The 19191-nt window shown below is 37.3% G+C and overlaps 1 protein-coding gene across 6 annotated transcripts in view; it reads left to right on the forward strand.

The window, feature by feature from the left end:
• LOC104586164 (uncharacterized) overlaps positions 1-19191 on the forward strand; it is a 196209-nt gene that overhangs the window by 59108 nt on the left and 117910 nt on the right. For all 6 annotated transcript variants that reach the window (XR_016082976.1, XR_016082974.1, XR_016082975.1 and 3 more), the window contains exons 5-6: positions 11490-11626; positions 16053-16119. Coding sequence is in view for 3 of the 6 variants with exons in the window: in XM_088899101.1 (XP_088755227.1) it covers positions 11490-11626; positions 16053-16119 (204 nt within the window). In the remaining 3 variants the exon portion in view is untranslated. The remainder of the gene's footprint in view (positions 1-11489; positions 11627-16052; positions 16120-19191) is intronic.

Raw genomic sequence — 19191 nt, forward strand, 5'->3', positions numbered from 1 at the left:
GTTTTTATGAAATCTTTTTTATAAAAGTACTTTTGCGAAAGTACTTTTATGAAAACACTTTTATAAAAACAATTTTGTGAAAACACTTCTATGAAAGTACTTTTTGAAAAGCACTTTTATAGATGTACTTTTACGAAAGTACTTTTATAAAATTCAACTAGGGATAATTTTATAAGTGGTATTTTAAAATTTAACTAGGGATAATTTTGGAAGAAAAATTTGAATAAGTGCTTATCGAAGCTAGAAATTTGGGATTAAAAAACAAGCCCTTATTTTTAAAATAACACTTATTTCAGGCTACTTGAAAGAAAAAGAAGAAATGTTTACTGTATTACAGGTTTGAAGAGAAGAAAAGAGAGAAAGAGAGAGAAAAAGAGTGAAGAGAGGAGAAAAGAAAGAAGGGGTTCAGTGGTGAATCATCTGCTGCCCCAACTCCTTTATTTATAGATTTTAGGATCCTTACATGAATAGGAAATAAACAAAAATTAGAAACAATAAGGCCAGCCAGCCCAACTTAACAGAAATTAGAAACTTCTAATAACAGAAATTAGAAACTACTAATAAAAGAAATTAGAAACAACTAGGTGTGGGTATGAAACCACACACACTAGAGCCTGAGTGTGGGTATGGAACCCCACACTCGTGGCTAACCAACTATTTCTTCACTCCCCCTCAAGTTGGGAGTAGATATTTGTCATTCCCAACTTGCGTAGATCTGTCTCCTATTTGCCTTTTGTGACTGCTTTGGTGAAGAAATCGGCTAACTGCATGTCTGAGGCAATGTAAGGCATACTTCATGAGATGCGACTCGCTCTCGGATAAAATGTCTGTCAACCTCAATATGCTTAGTCCTATCGTGATGTATTGGATTGTGGGCAATATTAATTGCAGCTTGATTATCACAATACACCACCATAGGCTTCTCATAATCAACCTCTGACTCATTAAGCAAGGATCTCAGCCATAACACTTCTGCAACACCATTGGCCATGGATCTGTATTCCGCTTCTGCAGTGGAGCGAGCAACAACATTTTGTTTCTTGCTTCTCCAAGAAACAAGGTTTCCCCCCCACAAATGCACAATATCCAGAGGTGGACCTCGTATCATCAACACATCCAGCCCAATCCGCATCTGTATACACTTCTATTTTCATATGACCATTATTCTTGAAGAGTATACCTCTCCTTGGACATCTCTTTAAGTAGGCAAGGATCCTTTCTACTACAAGGAGATGGGTGGTCCTAGGAGAATGCATGTATTGACTGACAACACTGACAACATAAGAAATATCTGGTCAGGTTAGACAGAGATAAAGAAGTTTCCCAACCATCCTTTGGTACATAGCCCTGTCCTCAAGGAGTTCGCCACTTTCTGCACTTATCTTATGGTTAGGCTCAATGGGAGTATCAATAGGTTTCACTCCTAACTTGCCAGTTTCTTCCATAAGTCCAGAACATACTTCCTTTGGGATGAAAATGCCATGCTTAGATCGAGCTACCTCAATTCCTAGGAAATAGTGTAACTTTCCTAGGTCTTTCACTTCAAATTCCTTGTGAAGGTGCTGTTTAAGGGTTTCAATTTCACTAGTGTCACTTCTTGTTATCACAATATTGTCTACATAGACTGCAAGTAGAGTTAGGGAATGACCTATCTTCTTAAAAAAGAAGGTGTGATCTGACTAAGCCTGTATGTATCCGAATTTGTCAAAAGCCAATCTAAACCTATCAAACCAAGCTCTCGAGGATTGTTTAAGCCCGTATAAGGCCTTCTTCAAAAGGAAAACTTTCTTTCCTGCTTATGTACTATAAAAACCAGGGGGTAACTCCATGTATACTTCCTCTTGCAAGTCTCCATTGAGGAAGGCATTCTTAGCATCTAGTTGAAATAGTGGCCATGAAAAGTTTGCAACAATGGATAGAAGAACTCTAATAGTGTTCATTTTTGCAACAGGTGCAAAGGTTTCTGTATAATCTTTTCCATAAGTTTGTGTGAATCCCTTTGCAACCAATCTGACCTTATACCTCTCTACAATACCATCAACATTATATTTCACAGTAAACATCCATCTGCATTCAACAGGTTTCTTTCCTTTAGGCTAGTTAACTAGTTCCTATGTGTTATTCTTGACAAGAGCATCCATCTCTACTAGAATTGCTTCCTTCCATTCAGGTATCAAAAGAGCTTCTTGCACTTTTCTAGGTATAGGAATAGAAGAAATAGATGCCAAGTAAGATTTGTAGGATTCTGAGAGACAATTATAGGAAAGGAACTTGGAGATGCAATGGGCATTGGATGAGGCGCAACGGTGCTTCCCTTTATGAATAGCAATTGGAAATATGGTTCTTGAAAGAAATAATATAGAGAAAGAAATATGGTTCTTGTCAACGGATTTGCAAATGACTTTTTTTTTTCAGGTTAAAAGATCAACAAACAGCTTGATTAATGCAATGGCCAAGCAAGGGGTTGGGGGTTGGGATTAGGAAGGTGATGAATAAATTATGGAGAGGTGAAGTTGTGCTAGGTTAGGAGACAGCTATTCCTTATGGCTTGTGTTTGGTTGCAACTTGTAGAAGGGAATTATGAAGCAGGACTCATACAAAACATCATCTCATTTAAATGGGCAATGGTGAACGCATTCAATTTTGGGAGGATGTTTTGGTGTGGATCTAACCCCTTGTGAAATTCTCATCCTAGCATTTTTGAAATTGCTGCAAACAAGCATGCAATGATGCAACTATCAAGGAGTATTATGAATTTGTTCAAGGTCAGCAATTCCCTCGTCTCCAGTCATTATATAGGGAGTTGATTGACTCTGTAGGTCCAGTGGTTAGTTGGAAGTAGATTTGGAAATCTGGGGTTCCATCCAAGGTGATTTTATTTGTTTGGACTGCTATTGAGGGCAAGATACTCACCTTTAATCCCCTACTGTCAAGAGAGATAGAAGTGGACACTTGTCAGCTTTGTGGGTGTGTAGGTGATACTGTGGAGCACTTTGCTAATACATTGCTCATTCTCTAATAAAATATGGATCTATTTTCTGAAGTTGTATGTATTCCTAGGGAGAAAATTCTGTTGCTGATGCCCTAGCAAAATCAGGGGTCTCTAGAGATTTCTTGTTTAGTGACAGTTGTTTGCCTTTGTAATCCTGCCAAGTCATTCTTGGCTTCAGTACATCCTCTCATGTACTTCTGTTTTTTCTTCTTCAATAAAAGTTACCTTTTCTTCGAAAAAAAAAAACTGGTCATCCAAACGTTTTAGCAAGAGAGGTAAGTTTTATGGTCCTTGCTGCCATTTCTTGTGTGTTGGACCTTATGGATGGAAAGAAACCACAGGATATTTGATAACAAGGTATCTCTTATTGAAGCTATGATGGAGCACGTGGAAAGAACCATATTTTGATGGGCTACACTGAAGAGTGACTTTGCAGGAATGCAGTTTTACCATTTCTTGAACTCATGGAATCTGATTATAAATTATAGTAAGGCTGTTTGATCTGTTCTTGTAGATCCACAAATAACAGTTGTGATCAGATCAGGAATAATGCAAAATAAATATAAAAATAACCTAACACTGATCCAGGTATGATTTGGATTAGGGTAGAAGAGAAGAAGAGAAGAAGTTGGAAAACAGGGCTGAAAGCTAGTAGAGATTGAAGAGAACTGTTGACCTCTAACTGCAGACCCGATGTCTTTAATTATATTAATGTTGTAATTACACCATTACCCCTTAGACAAAAGACCCAATAGCTAACACAAGAAATAACAAAGAATGAAACAGAGCAATTTAAGGTTTTTGTCAACTTGCTAACTGACATAAGACTAAATAGAAATTTAGGAACATATAACACAGAAGGTAAAGTCAAATCTGAATGCAGAGTTACATTATCAATACCAGAAATATAAGCAAGCTGGGAATGATTGATATCTATGATCAATTTGAGGGAGAGTGTGGAAAAGATGGGCTGAGTTCTAGTGGGTAGTATTAATGAGCCTTGCTTTAATGACCCTGTTAGCCTATTCCTTTACTGTTAATGTATAACTGCCCCAATCAGGGGTATTATCGTGATCTGCAGAATTTTTTGAAAGATAACTAAAAGAGATCAACAAGGACTGGAGATCACTATTCTCTCTTCTCCTTCTTTCGTTCTATTCTCTTTTTCCTTCTTTTTAACTCTTGCTTCTACCCCTCCACTATTTCCCCCTTTTGTTATACTTTTCAGCAGGTTATTTTTCACTTCTAAATCGACCTGAGGTCTTATACCACCCAGAAGGATGCTCAGATACCATATTATCCACCAAAAAATAATAAAAAATAGAGAGGAAGAAAGGAGAAAAGAGAGAGTTTAGAGAGCCAGAAGCCTTGGGTTGGCAGGACCCATTTTATTATTTATATTAGGGTGGGAGTTCAAACAAGTAAAAAAGAATAAAACTGCAATAGTGCCCCCAATGCATAACAACAAGAGAGGTTGAAGAGGATGTCACCTGATAAAGTTCAGATCTGTAAACCTGTACCCTTCAGATTAATCAAGGAAGAAAAAGAAAAAGAAGGAAGAAGAGAAAAGAGAGGAAAGAAAGAGGAAGAATGAGGGGAGAAAACCTGGTTCGAACTAAAGAGAGAAAAACATTTCTCTTCATTCGACCAGGGTGTATTAGCCTTTCTAATTTACATACAAATGACCATTCTACCCTTATTTAGTCGACACTAACACTTCCCCTCAAGCTGGAGTGTATATATCATATAGACCTAGCTTGTTACATATGTAATCCACTCTTGCCCGACTCAACCCTTTGGTGAATAGATCTGCCCATTGGCTTTCTGTGTTAACATAGACTGTACTTTTTACTCCACTAAGAACCTTCTCTCTCACAAAGTGACAATCAACTTCTATATGTTTTTTTCTCTCATGAAAGACTGGATTCGAGGAAATGTGGACAGCAGCTTGGTTGTCACAATAAAGCTTCATCAGTGTACCAATTGAGTACCCCATCTCCTGTAGAAGGTTCTTCAACCACACCAGTTCACAGGTTGCATGTGCCATGACTCTGTATTCAGCTTCTGCATTGCTTCTTGCCACCACTGTTTGTTTCTTACTCTTCCATGTCACCAAGTTACCCCCATGAAAGGTGCAATAACCTGCAGTCGACCTCCTATCAGATATAGAACCATCCCAATCAGCATCGGTGTACCCTTCTATCTCAAGTTTTCCTCCACTCTTGTATAGAAAACCACAACCCGGAGCACCTTTCAAGTACCTTACAATCCTTAGAACTGCATCCTAATGAGGGATCCGAGGATTCTGTATAAACTGACTCACCACACCAACTGCAAATGAAATATCTGGTCGAGTGATAGTTAGGTAGTTTAGCTTATCCACTAACCTTCTATACCTTCCTGGATCTTCAAACTCCTCACCTGTATCACTACTCAACTTAACATTCAATTCCATAGGTGTTTCAGCTGGTTTGGCACCCAACAAGCCTATCTCCTCCAGTAGATCAAGGGCATACTTCCTCTGACACAAATTAATACCATGTTTGGACCTTCCAACCTCTATCCCTAAGAAATATTTTAGTTTGCCAAGATCCTTTGTCTGAAAGTGATCATGCAAAAAGATCTTCAACCTATCAATCCCGAACCTGTTACTGCCAGTAATAACAATATCATCCACATATACCATTAACAAAATTTTCCCAGCATAAGAATCATAACTAAATACAAAATGGTCAACTTGACACTGCTTCATGCCAAACTTTTTCAGTACTTCACTGAACCTTCCAAACCATGCACGAGGAGACTGTTTAAGTCCATAAATAGCTTTCTTGAGCTTACACACTTTACCATCCTCCCCCTGAGCAACAAACCCGGGTGGTTGCTCCATATATACCTCCTCAAGAAGATTACCATGCAAGAAACATTCTTGATATCAAGATGAAACAACGACCAATCATACATAGCAGCAAGGGAGATCAAAACACAAACAGAACCAATCTTGGCAATAGGAGAGAAGGTCTTTGTGTAGTCAATACCATATAACTGTGAATAACCCTTGGCAACCAACCGAGCTTTCAATCTCTCAACACTATCATCGGGCAAATACTTGATTGTGTAAACCCACTTACATCCTACAACATGCTTACCAGGGGGAAGAGTGGTGAGATCCCACGTATGATTATGAGCTAGAGCAGAGAGTTTGTCTTCCATTGCCTGATGCCACCGTGGAGTGATAAGGGCTTCCTAGACATCCTTAGGAACAGAGCTAGAAGATAACAACGAAATGAACTATCGATGGGAAGGAGAGAGGTGAGAAACAAAAACATAATTGGAGATACGATGAAGGGTACAATTGCGTTTACCTTTCCGTAGGGCAATGGGAAGGTCAAGATCAAACACTGGGTGTGAGGGTGCTGCGGAAACTGTTGCTCGACCCGTCGACGGTGAAGAAGCTGGAGGGGCCGGTGCATGTCGATGTGTATACACTTGATGGATAGGTGGTCGTGCAGGAGGAAGTGGCACCGGAGGCGAAGACTTAGTCGCAACTGGAACAAGAGGAATGGGGTCCGGAATAGGAGATGGAAGCGGAAGGAGAAGAGACATCCGACCCAAAAAAGAAAGGAACCGACTCAAAGAAGGTTACATCGAGACACACAAAACAATGTCAAGAACTAGGACTGTAACATTTGTACCCTTTCTGGGTCCTAGAATAACCAAGAAAGACACTTTGTAGATTGTGCATCCAACTTGTCTAGTCCAGGGCCAAGGTTATGAACAAAGCAAACACATCCGAAAACCCGAGGGGTAAGAGGAAAAGGGGACAACATAGGAAACAAAACCGAGAAGGGAAACTGACCATCAAGGATGGACAAAGGCATTTGGTTAATAAGAAAGCAGGATGTAAGCACAACATCACTCCAGAACCGTTTGGGAACATTCATTTAGTGCAACAGGGACCGAGTGGTTTCTAAGAGATGGCGGTTTTTCCTCTCAGCTACCCCGTTTTGTTGAGGGGTGTAAGAGCAAGAGGTTTAATGAATAATATCGTGTTGTTCTAAATATTGTTGAAGTAGTGTATAAAAATATTCTCGGCCTTTATCTGAACGTAGAATTTTAAGATGGATACCAAATTGAGTGCAGATTTCAGCATGAAACTTTTGGAAAATAGAAAATAATTCATTTTTTCTTTCATAAGATAAAGTCATGTCATCCTTGAATAATCATCAACAAAAATAACAAAGTATTTGTATCCATTGTGTGACACTATTTTATTTGGACCCCAAATGTACGAATGGACCAAAGAAAAAGGACTCGACAAATGACTCTCAACTCTAGGACTAAAGGAAACCCGATGATGTTTCCCATACTGACACAACTCAATCTAAAGTAGAAAGACGACTCAATGATGGAACAAGTTGCTTCAGAGCTTTAAGAGACAGATGACCAAGTCTGCAATGCCACTGGAGAGGGGAGAGAGATGAACCACCATCACTAGAAATGGATGACTGAAGAGCAGTTGATGAACCATCACCACCACCACCACCATCAAGGTAATACAGTCCACCGGTTTCATGCCCTCCACCAATTTTCATCCCCGTCTTGAGATCCTGAAATACACAAGATGAAGGATAAAAAGTGATAGAGCAATTAAGAGACTTGATTAATTTACTAACAGACATAAGGTTAAAAGGAAATTTGGGAACATATAGAACTGAAGACAAAGATAGTGAACCAGTGTTAACATCACCAATACCACTTATGGGGGAAGTGGAACCATTAGCAAGGGTGACAGTATGGGTAGTAGAAGATGAAGAAAGTGAAGAGAACACACCTGGAGTCCTAGTCATATGATAGGAAGCTCCAAAATCAATGATCCAATGGGAGGGTTTGGATGCAAGACAAGCTATACCTAAGTGGGTAAGTGTAGTTGTACTCGACTGAGAAATTGACTGGATTAACCACTCATATTCAGTACGTGAAATACTCATAATCTCTTGTCCAGAGGCATCTATAGATGTAGGTGTCTGACTGGTCTGTTGATTCCCTTGTTCTATACCACCATTAGTCACTGTATGATTTGCCTAAGATGAAGGTGGACCATGTAGATCATAGCAAAAATTAATAGTGTGTTCATCCATACCACAATGCGTACACCTCCTTGGACCATTATTACGTCCTCTACCACGAGTTCCCCCTGAATCTCGGCCTCCAACATGCCCACCACCACGACTGTACATGTGTCCACCTCTACTACCACGGCCTGGCTGACTCTGATGAGCAACACCTCTACCACCACGACCTCCCCCCCTTGTCACTGCAAAAGCAGACCTGTCCGATGTGGTAGGGTTTTCCAGATGTCCAATGGAAGTCCTCCGGAGACGGGCAAACACCTCTTCAAGAGAGGGGAGGAAAGATCCACCCAGAATTTGAGCTCTCACCGGTTCATATTTAGATTTCAATCCCACCAAAAATCTGGTAACATCAAGCTGTTCTCTCTGCTGTTGCTGAACTTTGACATCTGATGTAAGAGGGTGATACACATTCAACTCATTCCTAAGATTCCTCAGACTAGCATAGTACTCCTCAAGACTCTAATTACCTTGTTGTAGATTAAAGTACTCTTGATAGAGTTGGTATACCCTAGTGGTATTGTCTTGCCCTGAGTAAAGTTTCTTTGCATGATCCCAAATTTCCTTTGCTATGTCTAAGAACATAAAGTTCACACTAATCTTGGGTTCCATGCTGTTCCATAACCAAGTCGTAATCTGTGCATCTTCTTGTTCCCAATCACTGTATTCTTCAGATTCAACTAGGGGTTTTTCTTCTCTCACATGTTTCACTTTTTTCTTAGCTCTGAGAAACACTTCAACAGATTTGGCCCAAGGGACGTAATTTTCTCCGTTCAGTTTGATGTAGGTCATTTGCACATTCAAGTAGTCAGGAGGGACCATAACAGATTTCTATTCACTGTTGTCTCCCATGGCTGCCAAAAAAAATATTAATTTTTTTTTATTCACACTAATATGTTACCTCAACTCACCAACACCCACCACACTACACTCCTATAGTTGAGCAATCACCACTATCCCACAACACTTGCGGCTGACCATTGCTGAAACATCCACTGTCACAGATTTCAGCAATGGTAGTTAAACAGTCTCCTCCTCTTTTGGCACCTCACAAGAGACCACCACACACAAGAACATCACACAGCACTCCACATACCTTCGACCACCTGTCTGAACCACATGCCTGAACACAAATCACGATTCTACTGTAGCAACCCTCATCGGTCCATCAGAGGGTGCCCTACCAGCCACCTGAAACGACCACACTACACTCAACTAGAGGCATTAAAACCTCTAGAAGGAGAAAGCGACCACTCCTTTTCAGCCTTTTTGACAAACTCCAAAAACCCTAAGAGAAATCTGCAAAAACCTCAACTAGGGCGTGCAGAGACTGTACAGATCCGAACCAATCTAATATAGCTCTGATACCATGATAAAGTTCAGATCTGTAAACCTGTAGCCTTCAGATTAATCAAGGAAGAAACATTTCTCTTCATTCGACCAGGGTGTATTACCTTTCTAATTTACATACAAATGACCATTATACCCTTATTTAATCAACACTAACACTCCCCCTCAAGCTGGAGAGTATATATCATATAGTCCCAGCTTGTTACATATGTAGTCCACTCTTGCCCGACTCAACCCTTTAGTGAATACAGAAATATAAGCAAGCTGGGAATGATTGACATCTATGATCAACTTGAGGGAGAGTGTGGAAAAGATGGGCTGAGTTCTAGTGGGTAGTACTAATGAGCCTTGCTTTAATGACCCTGTTAGCCTATTCCTTTACTGTTAATTTATAGCTGCCCCAATCAGGGGTATTATCGTGATCTTCAGAATTTTTTGAAAGATAACTAAAAGAGATCAACAAGGACTGGAGATCACTATTCTCTCTTCTCCTTCCTTCGTTCTATTCTATTTTTCCTTCTTTTTAACTCTAGCTTCTACCCCTCCACTCTTTCCACTATTTCCCCCTTTTGTTATACTTTTCAGCAGGTTATTTTTTCACTTCTAAATTGATCCGAGGTCTTATACCACCCAGAAGGATGCTCAGATACCATATTATCCACCGAGAAACAATAAAAAATAGAGAGGAAGAAAGGAGGAAAGAGAGAGTTTAGAGAGCCAGAAGACTTGGGTTGGCAGGACCCATTTTATTATTTATATTAGGGTGGGAGCTCAAACAAGTAAAAAAGAATAAAATTGCAATAGTGCCCCCAATGCATAACAACAAGAGAGGTTGAAGAGGATGTCACCCAAAGAATTAGAGTAGGATGGACAAAATGGAGGGGTGCATCTGGACTTTTATGTGATAGGTGAATACCACATAGATTAAAAGGAAAATTCTATAAAACAGTTTAAGGCCAGCAGTGCTGTATGGAGCAAAGTGCTGGGCAGCTAAGAAACATGTTCGAAAAATGAGTGTGGAAGAAATGCGAATGCTAAGATGGATGAGTGGAAAACTAGAAAGGATAAGATCATGAATGAAGTCACTATGGGAACCTAGGAGTAGCTCCAATAGATGTAGACAAAGATGGTTTGATCACATGCATAGAAGGCCATCAATGGAACCAGTTAGAAGAAGTGATTTGTTACAAGTGGAAGGGCCTTGAAGGGCTAGGAGCAGTAATAAATGATTTAAGCACTGATAATTTAACAGTGGCTATGGCATAAAGTAGAATAAATTGAACAGGATTCTTGTAGCCGACCCCCATATAGTTGCAATAAGGCATGGATGATGATAATGACCTTGCTAGATGAGAATGGGGCTATAGGTTGTTGGTCTTTTCTTGTTTTCAGATTTTATGGCCTCCTTTTGAGCTTCCATGCTGGAAAATTTGATCTAACCATGCACATGCTGCCACATCATAGTAAGGTGATTGTTCTGTTTACATGATTTAAGAAAAAATGAAAATGTTTTCTACACTGAGTCATTATCTAACATCAGATCATTTATTTAAAGATTGTATAGATGTACAAATGGTGACTTTTCCCTTTATAAAGGAAACAAGAAAAATCAAGGGCTGGGATTTGGTAGTTCCCATGATTCTTAGTTAAATGTCAAAATCAAGTCAAAGGAATAACACATAACTGATCAGGTTTCTTATTGATATAATACATTAACGTTTTTTTCCTCATTATCTGAGCATGTGTTCTTTTTTCCCTTTAGTTAAGACTGCATAGGTAAGTGCATCTAAAAAGACAGCCACAGAAGCATTGCCACTAATTTGACTTCCTCTTTGCTTACAATTTTCTTATAAGGTTAACTACCATTTCCTATTTACCTAAACACTGATTCTTCTTTTCATGCATATGCTATTTCAATTTTTATATATATTTATTTTCTCTAGGTTGAGCTGGTACTTTAGTCAAAGACATTTCTTTAATCTTGTTATTTACTTTGTCAAATGCTTTGACTAATTCAGGTGAGTGAAAAAGCTGGAGGCTATACTAATAGACTTGTTGTGACCTGTCTTAGAAGTGGTCTTAATCGAACATTCCGTGTCCTACAAAAGCCAGAACGTGCTCCTATAAGAGCTTTAAGGGCATCTTCATCTGGAAGGTTGTTTCCGGATCATAACCATGGTATTCATGTAATCTATTTATCAGATACACCTGTAACTAACATGGTCTACAACCTTTTATTAAACCTGCACTCTAGATTCTTCTTTTGGTGTAACATGAAATCCATCTTTGTGTAGTTTGTTTTCATGAAGATGGAATCATGGAACTAATGTAACTGTTGACGACTTGGCAGCATAAAAACTGTAATCAACTAGAAGGATATATTTGTTTTTTTTTTTTTTTTTTGCATGGGATTGTTGTTTTGACCAAATTAATTACTTAATTGTTTATCTAGTACATTAGATGACTTACTGGTTTCGTGCCATGTATAATAATTAGTCTAACTCTTATTCGATTCATTGTTTGTGCCTGTTATTATCCTACTTATTGTTTGTTTCTCTAATGTCTTATTTATTACAGAAAAGTAGGAATTCTATTACTTTGTCTCCATATGTTCATTGGGTTCTAGGCATAATACATAATTTAACTCATTTGATTGTTCAGATATGGATGTGTTATCTCCTACCTATTTGTGGTTTTAAATCCCTAAAACATCTTGTCTGTGTAACCTGGTCTTTGTGTGTGTAACTATAACATGGAGACTTGCACCAGTGCTCTTCTGAGATGTAGACCTTGAAGACTTGGACATGCATAATTTGTCTTTCTATCTGTTACTATTAAATTTTTTGAAGAAAGGTAAAGTATTGCAGTATATTAAACAAAAATAGAATATAGTGCCTTTAGCCATATACAACCAAAGTATCCTAGTCAAAATGTGAAGTTTCCTGTTAGCTAGCCATTAACATGAAAACAAAATATCCTTGTTAAAAAATCTGCTACAAGAAAACAAAATACCCCTACTGCCTTTAGTTTATTTATATTGTTTAGTTAGTATGTTGGGACCACGGTTCTTTAGCTAGGAGTTGTTTAAATATTAATTTATTTTTTTCTTTTCTTAAGTTGTTTGTAACAACTGCCCTATCAAGTGTATATGTGCCATTGCACTCATTCTTTTCTTAAGTATAAGATAACGGGAGAGGGCGGCCAGCATCGTTGACTTGTCTTCCTTTTCTTCCTTCTTTATCTTCTTCTCTTCTCTCACAAATTCTCTCTTTATTTCTCTTCTCTTCGCAATTTTATTTTTTCTTGTTGATTTATACTAAATGCATTTTTAATATCTAATTGATGTAAGGTCCAATGATGAATAGCAGCTAGGGAGATAATTACATGAACAAAGGTTTGTGTAAAACCTTTAGAAAAAACCTTTAGAAAACCTTTAGAAAAAATCTGGCTTGTGTAAAACCTTTAGAAAAATTCTGGCTTTAAGCCTTTCTACTAGTCCATCAGGCTGAAACTTTATTGATACACCCACCTACAACCAAACACTTTTTACTAGGAGGTAGCGGAACCAAATCCCAAGTCTCATTTTGATGAAGTACTAACATCTCTTTCTCCATAGCTATCCTCCACCCAAGATCAGATAAGGCTTCCTACACAAACTTAGGGATAGGAATGGTAGACGGAGAGGTAACAAAAGTGTGGGCAGACAGAGACAAAGATTTATAAAAAACAAAATGGCTAATGGGATTCAAAATGCAAGAGGATTTTCCTTTTTGAAGAGCAATGGACAGGTTAAGATAAAAAGTTGCTATGTGAGGCTGAGGTGGCTCGATCATGTTGGAGGCAGTAAGTAGAGGACCCTCAGGCAGCATAGAAACTGATGGCATACCTTGAGTAGGAGGCCTTCTCAGATAAACATGGTGGATATGTGGACAACCGTGATGGAGAGGGGGGTCAATCAAACATAGGAACATGGTGCATCAAAAATCTGATCACAAGACAAATAAGAATAATAAGGAATAGACTCATGAAAGGTCACATCTGCACTAACAAAATGACAATGGAGAGATGGACTGTAATGATTATATCCCTTTTGGGTTTTAGAGTATCTCAAAAATATATACTTAACTACCTTCGGTTCAAGCTTATCTCACTGATTAGGAAATAGATGAACAAAGCAAACACCCCAAACACACGTGGAGTTAAGGGAAACAAATGTGTGTTAGTGGAAAGCAAGGACCAAAGTATCGGTATCAAGTACCATATTAGTAAGCATGGATATGAATACAGATATGCTTTCGAAATGCATGGATACGATGGAAATATATAGATATGTTCGGATACATTAGGGAATTCATCCCCACAAATACATTGAAAACACTAAATTTAAGGTTGAAATAACCACAAATAAAGTATAAGTAGATAAGAAATGCATATTTTAATGGTACATGTGAAGAAATACACTACAATTAATATAGTGGAATACATAAATATCATATAATTTTATCGATAATGCATGAATTAAAAGTTCATGACACATTGTATTGATTTTTACAAATTACTACACGCATGAATGCATTATTATGTTATTATTTTTATTTAAGTCCAAGACACAAATTATATGCAAGTATTAAATTTTAATTACTAAATGAATCATTTGCTATTATATTATTTTACTTTTAGTATTACCAAAAAACAAACATTAAACTCTCACATATTTTGTAAGCAATATCTTTATTTTAGTAAATTATACATATGTTGTTATCTAGTATAAATTAAAACATTATTTAATCATTTATAAAAATATATAATCTTGACATAAAAATATATCACATAGATTAAATTTTTTAAGTTACATATCATAAGAAAAATTATAAATTTCAATTAATAAAGTAATTATTCTAATATTAGTATTTTTTTATAAAGTTTCTAAAATTAAAAATAAGTTTTTGATATAAATGTGGATTACTCGATTTGGTAGGCTCAAATTAATATTAAGTTCTCAAATATTTTGTAAGCAATATTTTTTAATGAAGTTATAAATAATATGTTTTTATTTTATGTAAATTAAAATATTAGTTAATCATTTATAAAAAGATTTATCCTTAACTTAAAAATATATTGGATCTATTAAAATTTCTATGATACATATCATATGCAAATTCATAAATTTTAATTATTAAAATAAAATATCTATTATTAGTATTTTTATTTCTTTAAGTTTCTCAAGATTAAAAACTATTTTTTAACATAAATGTGGATTTGATAGATTATTGATTTCATTAAAATTTATAAAATACTAATTTTGGAGAGTATTCTTTTTATTTTTTAGTATTATTTATTGGGTTTTCATGTAGATGGTAAACTAAATAAAATTTATTTTGTCTCATTTCTTAATCTAAAATGAGAAGTTGGGTTAGTAGTTTAAGAAACGGAAAGGAAATTTGAGAAAGAGGTGGTTGGAAGGAGTATTTTAAGTCAATTTATAGAAGGCCCTTACATCAAAGATTCTAGGTAGAAGGGTTGGACTGGCCAAGACTCCCTGCCAATGTAGGGTCTGGGAAGGGACAGATATGCACAGCATTCATGCAGAGAGTTTGTTTCCAAGATTTGAACCCTGGTCACCCAGGTTGCAATGGAGCAACCCAAACGTTGCACCAAGGCCCACCATAGAAATGTATAAATTTAATACTATAATTTGTGTAAAGAGACTAGGCCTAATGGGTCCTAGTATCTTCTCTTGTAATATTTTTTCTATTTTCCTGTTAGCTAATGGGCCTGTTATTTCTTTTTGTTTGATCTCTTTATGTTACTGCCTAGCTGGCCGCCCACTTAAGGGCGTACTTGTAATTATTTTAACATTAATTTTTAGTAAAAAGGATTAGAGAAGAGAGGGAAGGATTATTCAAACCTTTCTTCTTCCTCCTCCTCTTTTCTCCATCTTCTTCTCTTGTACTGCTGCTCTTACTTTTCTTCCTCCTTTTTCTCTCTAATTTTTCAAGTTTACACCTATTTTTGAGGACTGGTTTACATCAATTTGCAGGGAAATCTTTCTGATGGATACTGTAGATCTAAAAGGCTATGGCAATTCTGGATATCTTTTACACATTCAGGAGAATAAAACCCAAGAGAAAACTTAAATTTTAAAATTGGAATGCGAAGCACAATATAGTGTGATATTTACTGATTTGAGTGCTTCAATGTGCGATATTGACATTTGGTCAACACTAGGAATGCCAAATCAGTAAGGGTTCTTATACGATTCTGATCTATATCCTATGATTTATATGACATAGAATGAGTAAGAGAAGATTGGTGCAATTAATTGAGAATCCTATTTAGTCTTTTGCGTGCTTGTACAAGAGCTTTTCTCTCATGATGAAACTATCCAATGTGCCCTTCCATTGAGTGAACCATTGACTTTGACAGATTCATTTTGTTTTTCTTATTCTCTTTTCTTTCTTTCTTTATATATTTATTTATTTTCTTCTTTTTTTACGTATAGAAAATATTCTGCTGTTACAATGAGATCTTTTTTAATGGTCTTTAATTTTGTTCTAGAGTATGACTTGAACTAATTGCAGGTATCTTCTTATTTTGCTTCGCGATGCACCTGTGGAGGTTTGGGCTATGACGAAGTGTCCTATTATGGTATATAAACCCCTTTTGTTTCTTTTTGTCTTATATGAAATCTTCTTTTTGTCAACTTCTTGTTTTTGGGACTAATTGAATCATCTAATAGTATTCCATTGATAAACTTCCTAAGCTGCAATTCACTGCCCTGTTTGTCCCTCCAATGGGCTTATTTATACATGGTAGAGTACTGTTACTTTTGTCCTGCACTTTATTATAATCTCCTTTGGAAGTGGTTTATTAATTGTGCACTGTACTCTGTATGCCCATCATGTTTGAGATGTTGAGGATGATATACAGCTAAAAAATCTAATCATTTGTCATTCCTTCTCAATCATCATCTAAGCCTTTTCCCTACCATATGAGGCTTCTTACATGAATCTTGTTTTGCCATTCCATTCCGTCAAGTTCCATATTCATTGATAAATTATTGGTGCTTAAATCATTTCTTACTTCTTCAATCCATGTCCTTTTTGGTCTACCCCCTGAAGGGTTTTTATTTCCTTTTCCTGGACTGGTGGTGTTTGAAATTATTGTTTCCCTCTTGTGGAAGGAGTTCTTTGCATTCCGGTTGCTTGAAGTGGACTGTTAACTGACAAGCATACTTGGTTTCTTCTCTTGTTGGTGTTGTTTCTATTTTCTGTACAAGTTGTTTGTGTGGTTGTTACACTTGTTGTGTTTGGGCAATGTCAACTGATGATTCATCCATATCCGAAGTCAATGGAGGTCAGAATATGGTCAATCTAGGAGCTGAAAACTGGGGTTTCCCTGTTTCTATTACTGTCCTTGATGGACTGAATTATTTGCAGTGATCGAAAAGTGTTAAACTGTATGTGGGCTCAAGAGGAAAGCTTGAATATTTGTCTAGTGATGTCCCTCAACCAAAAGAGGCTGATACAACTTTAGATAAGTGGGATCAAGACAATTATTTGATTATGTCTTGGCTTGTAACCTCCATTCACCCTAGCCTGAGGAATAACTTCATGTTGGCTGATACAACAAAGGAGATTTGGGATCAAGTTAAGGCTACTTTCTCTGAGCAGAGGCATACGCTCATATTTATCAACTACAAGTTGAGTCATCCAATTGTAAACAAAGGGAGAAAAATTTGTTATTGTATGGAAGGAACTTGATTATTATCAAACTATTGATTGGTAGAATGAGTCAAATGCAAAAGAATACAAAAAACTTGTGAACCAACAGTGAGTGTTTGCCTTCTTGGATGGTTTTAACCCTAGTCATGCATACGCTCGTATTTATCAACTACAAGTCGAGTCATCCAATTGTAAACCAAGGGAGAAAAATTTGTTATTGTACTATTCTTCCCTTACCTTGATGTGGAAGGAACTTGATTATTATCAAACTATTGATTGGAAGAATGAGTCAAATGCAAAAGAATACAAAAAACTTGTGAACCAACAGTGAGTGTTTGCCTTCTTGGATGGTTTTAACCCTAGTCATGAGCCTATCCGGGTTCAAGTTTTAGGGAGCAAAGAACTCTCATCACTTCAGGAGTGTGAAGAAACTCCTTGATGTACCATATTACTGTAGTTCCTATTGTATTTTATCTCTTGTTTTCTCTTCAGCGCTGCAAGGGCCTCTCTGTAAATCCTCTAATATCTGTTGCCCTACAAGGGCCTCTCTGTAAACTCTCTAATTTCATTATCTATATAAAGGACCCTTGGGGTAGGGTCGAAGCATCCATTTTCTTCACCCCAGAATTCTGTATTCTTCTCTGGGCTTGTTGACATGGTATCGGAGCAGGCTGCTCTGTAATTTCTGTTTTTCTTTTCTTTCCCATTGGCCATATCAGGGGTATTGTTTTCTGGGTGTCTCGACTGGTGTTAGGGTTGTGCTCTTCAAACCTAATCCTAGTTCTCTGTGGAGGTTTCTGTCTTGTGTTAGGGTTGTCCCCAGATCTGTTTTACTCACTCAGAAAATCTGTGAGATCTGAAAAGTCTTGGGGGAGTTCTGACCTTCTCTCCTGGGTGGCAGCAGCCTTCTTTCTTCTATCGTGAACTGGTTCCTCCAAGGTAGCAGCAGCCTGGCTTCTTATGGTTCAATTTTGAACAGCAGCAGACTAAGAAATCTCAACAGTCTGGCTTCTTTCTCCTTCAACAGCAGCAGTTTTTGAACCTTTTTTTTCTGGTTTCTTATGCTTCAGACTGAGGAACTTCAACAGACATAAGGTCTTCTCTGGAAAACTTCTCATTTCAGGTTGGTGTATCTCACTATTGTCTTAATCAACTATTATCAGTCCTTGGAACCCTAGTTTTGTGCTGCCCTAGGGTATTTTCTTCTCTCGGTTATCAGTCCTTGGAACCCTAGTTGGTGCTGCCCTAGTTTTGTGTTGTTCTAAGTTGTTTGTTGGAGGATTTTGATTCCTCTGTAAAGTTTTCTTCTGAAGTTTCTCTGGATTGGTATTGTCTGCATTCCATGCTTCAGCCTTGATATTAATTATTTTTTTGAGAAATATTTTGTTCGGTTGAAGTAATTCACTGCCTAGTTCATTGCTGATTTAAGTGCACTGATTAACATTGCAAACATCAGTGCTGCTATCCTTTTCCCTGGGTTGATTTTTCTCATTTATGATGGCTGAAAAGATTGACTTTCTCCTTGTAAAATTTGATGGAACTAACTACAGCATGTGGGAGTTCCATTTCAATTTCTATGTTGAGGGAAAGGGACTTGAAGGTTACTTGAATGGGACTGTATGTAAACCTCATGAGGTTGATAGTAAAGCCTATACACAATGGAAGCTAGACAACGGAAAGTTAGTCTCCTAGATTTTGAGCTCCATTGTGTCTCACATTAGTGTTCCCATGAGAAGGCTGAGGACTGACTATAAGATGTATTCCTTTTTGAAAAAGGTTTATCATCAGTCCAATATGTCACGGCAATACCAGATTGAATCTGAAATCTTTGCCTATTGCCAGGGGACAAAAAGATGCAAGAATACTATGTAGGCTTTATTGATCTCTGGGATGAATATAAACTAGTTCATACTGAACCTTCTGATCCCGTTGAGTGTATCAAGTATTTGCAGAAGCATTTTGAAAATAAGAAAATGAACCAATTTCTTATGAAGTT

This window comes from Nelumbo nucifera, chromosome 2 (genome assembly GCF_055504915.1).
Source record: "Nelumbo nucifera cultivar China Antique chromosome 2, China Antique-T2T, whole genome shotgun sequence".
Lineage (NCBI taxonomy): Eukaryota > Viridiplantae > Streptophyta > Magnoliopsida > Proteales > Nelumbonaceae > Nelumbo > Nelumbo nucifera.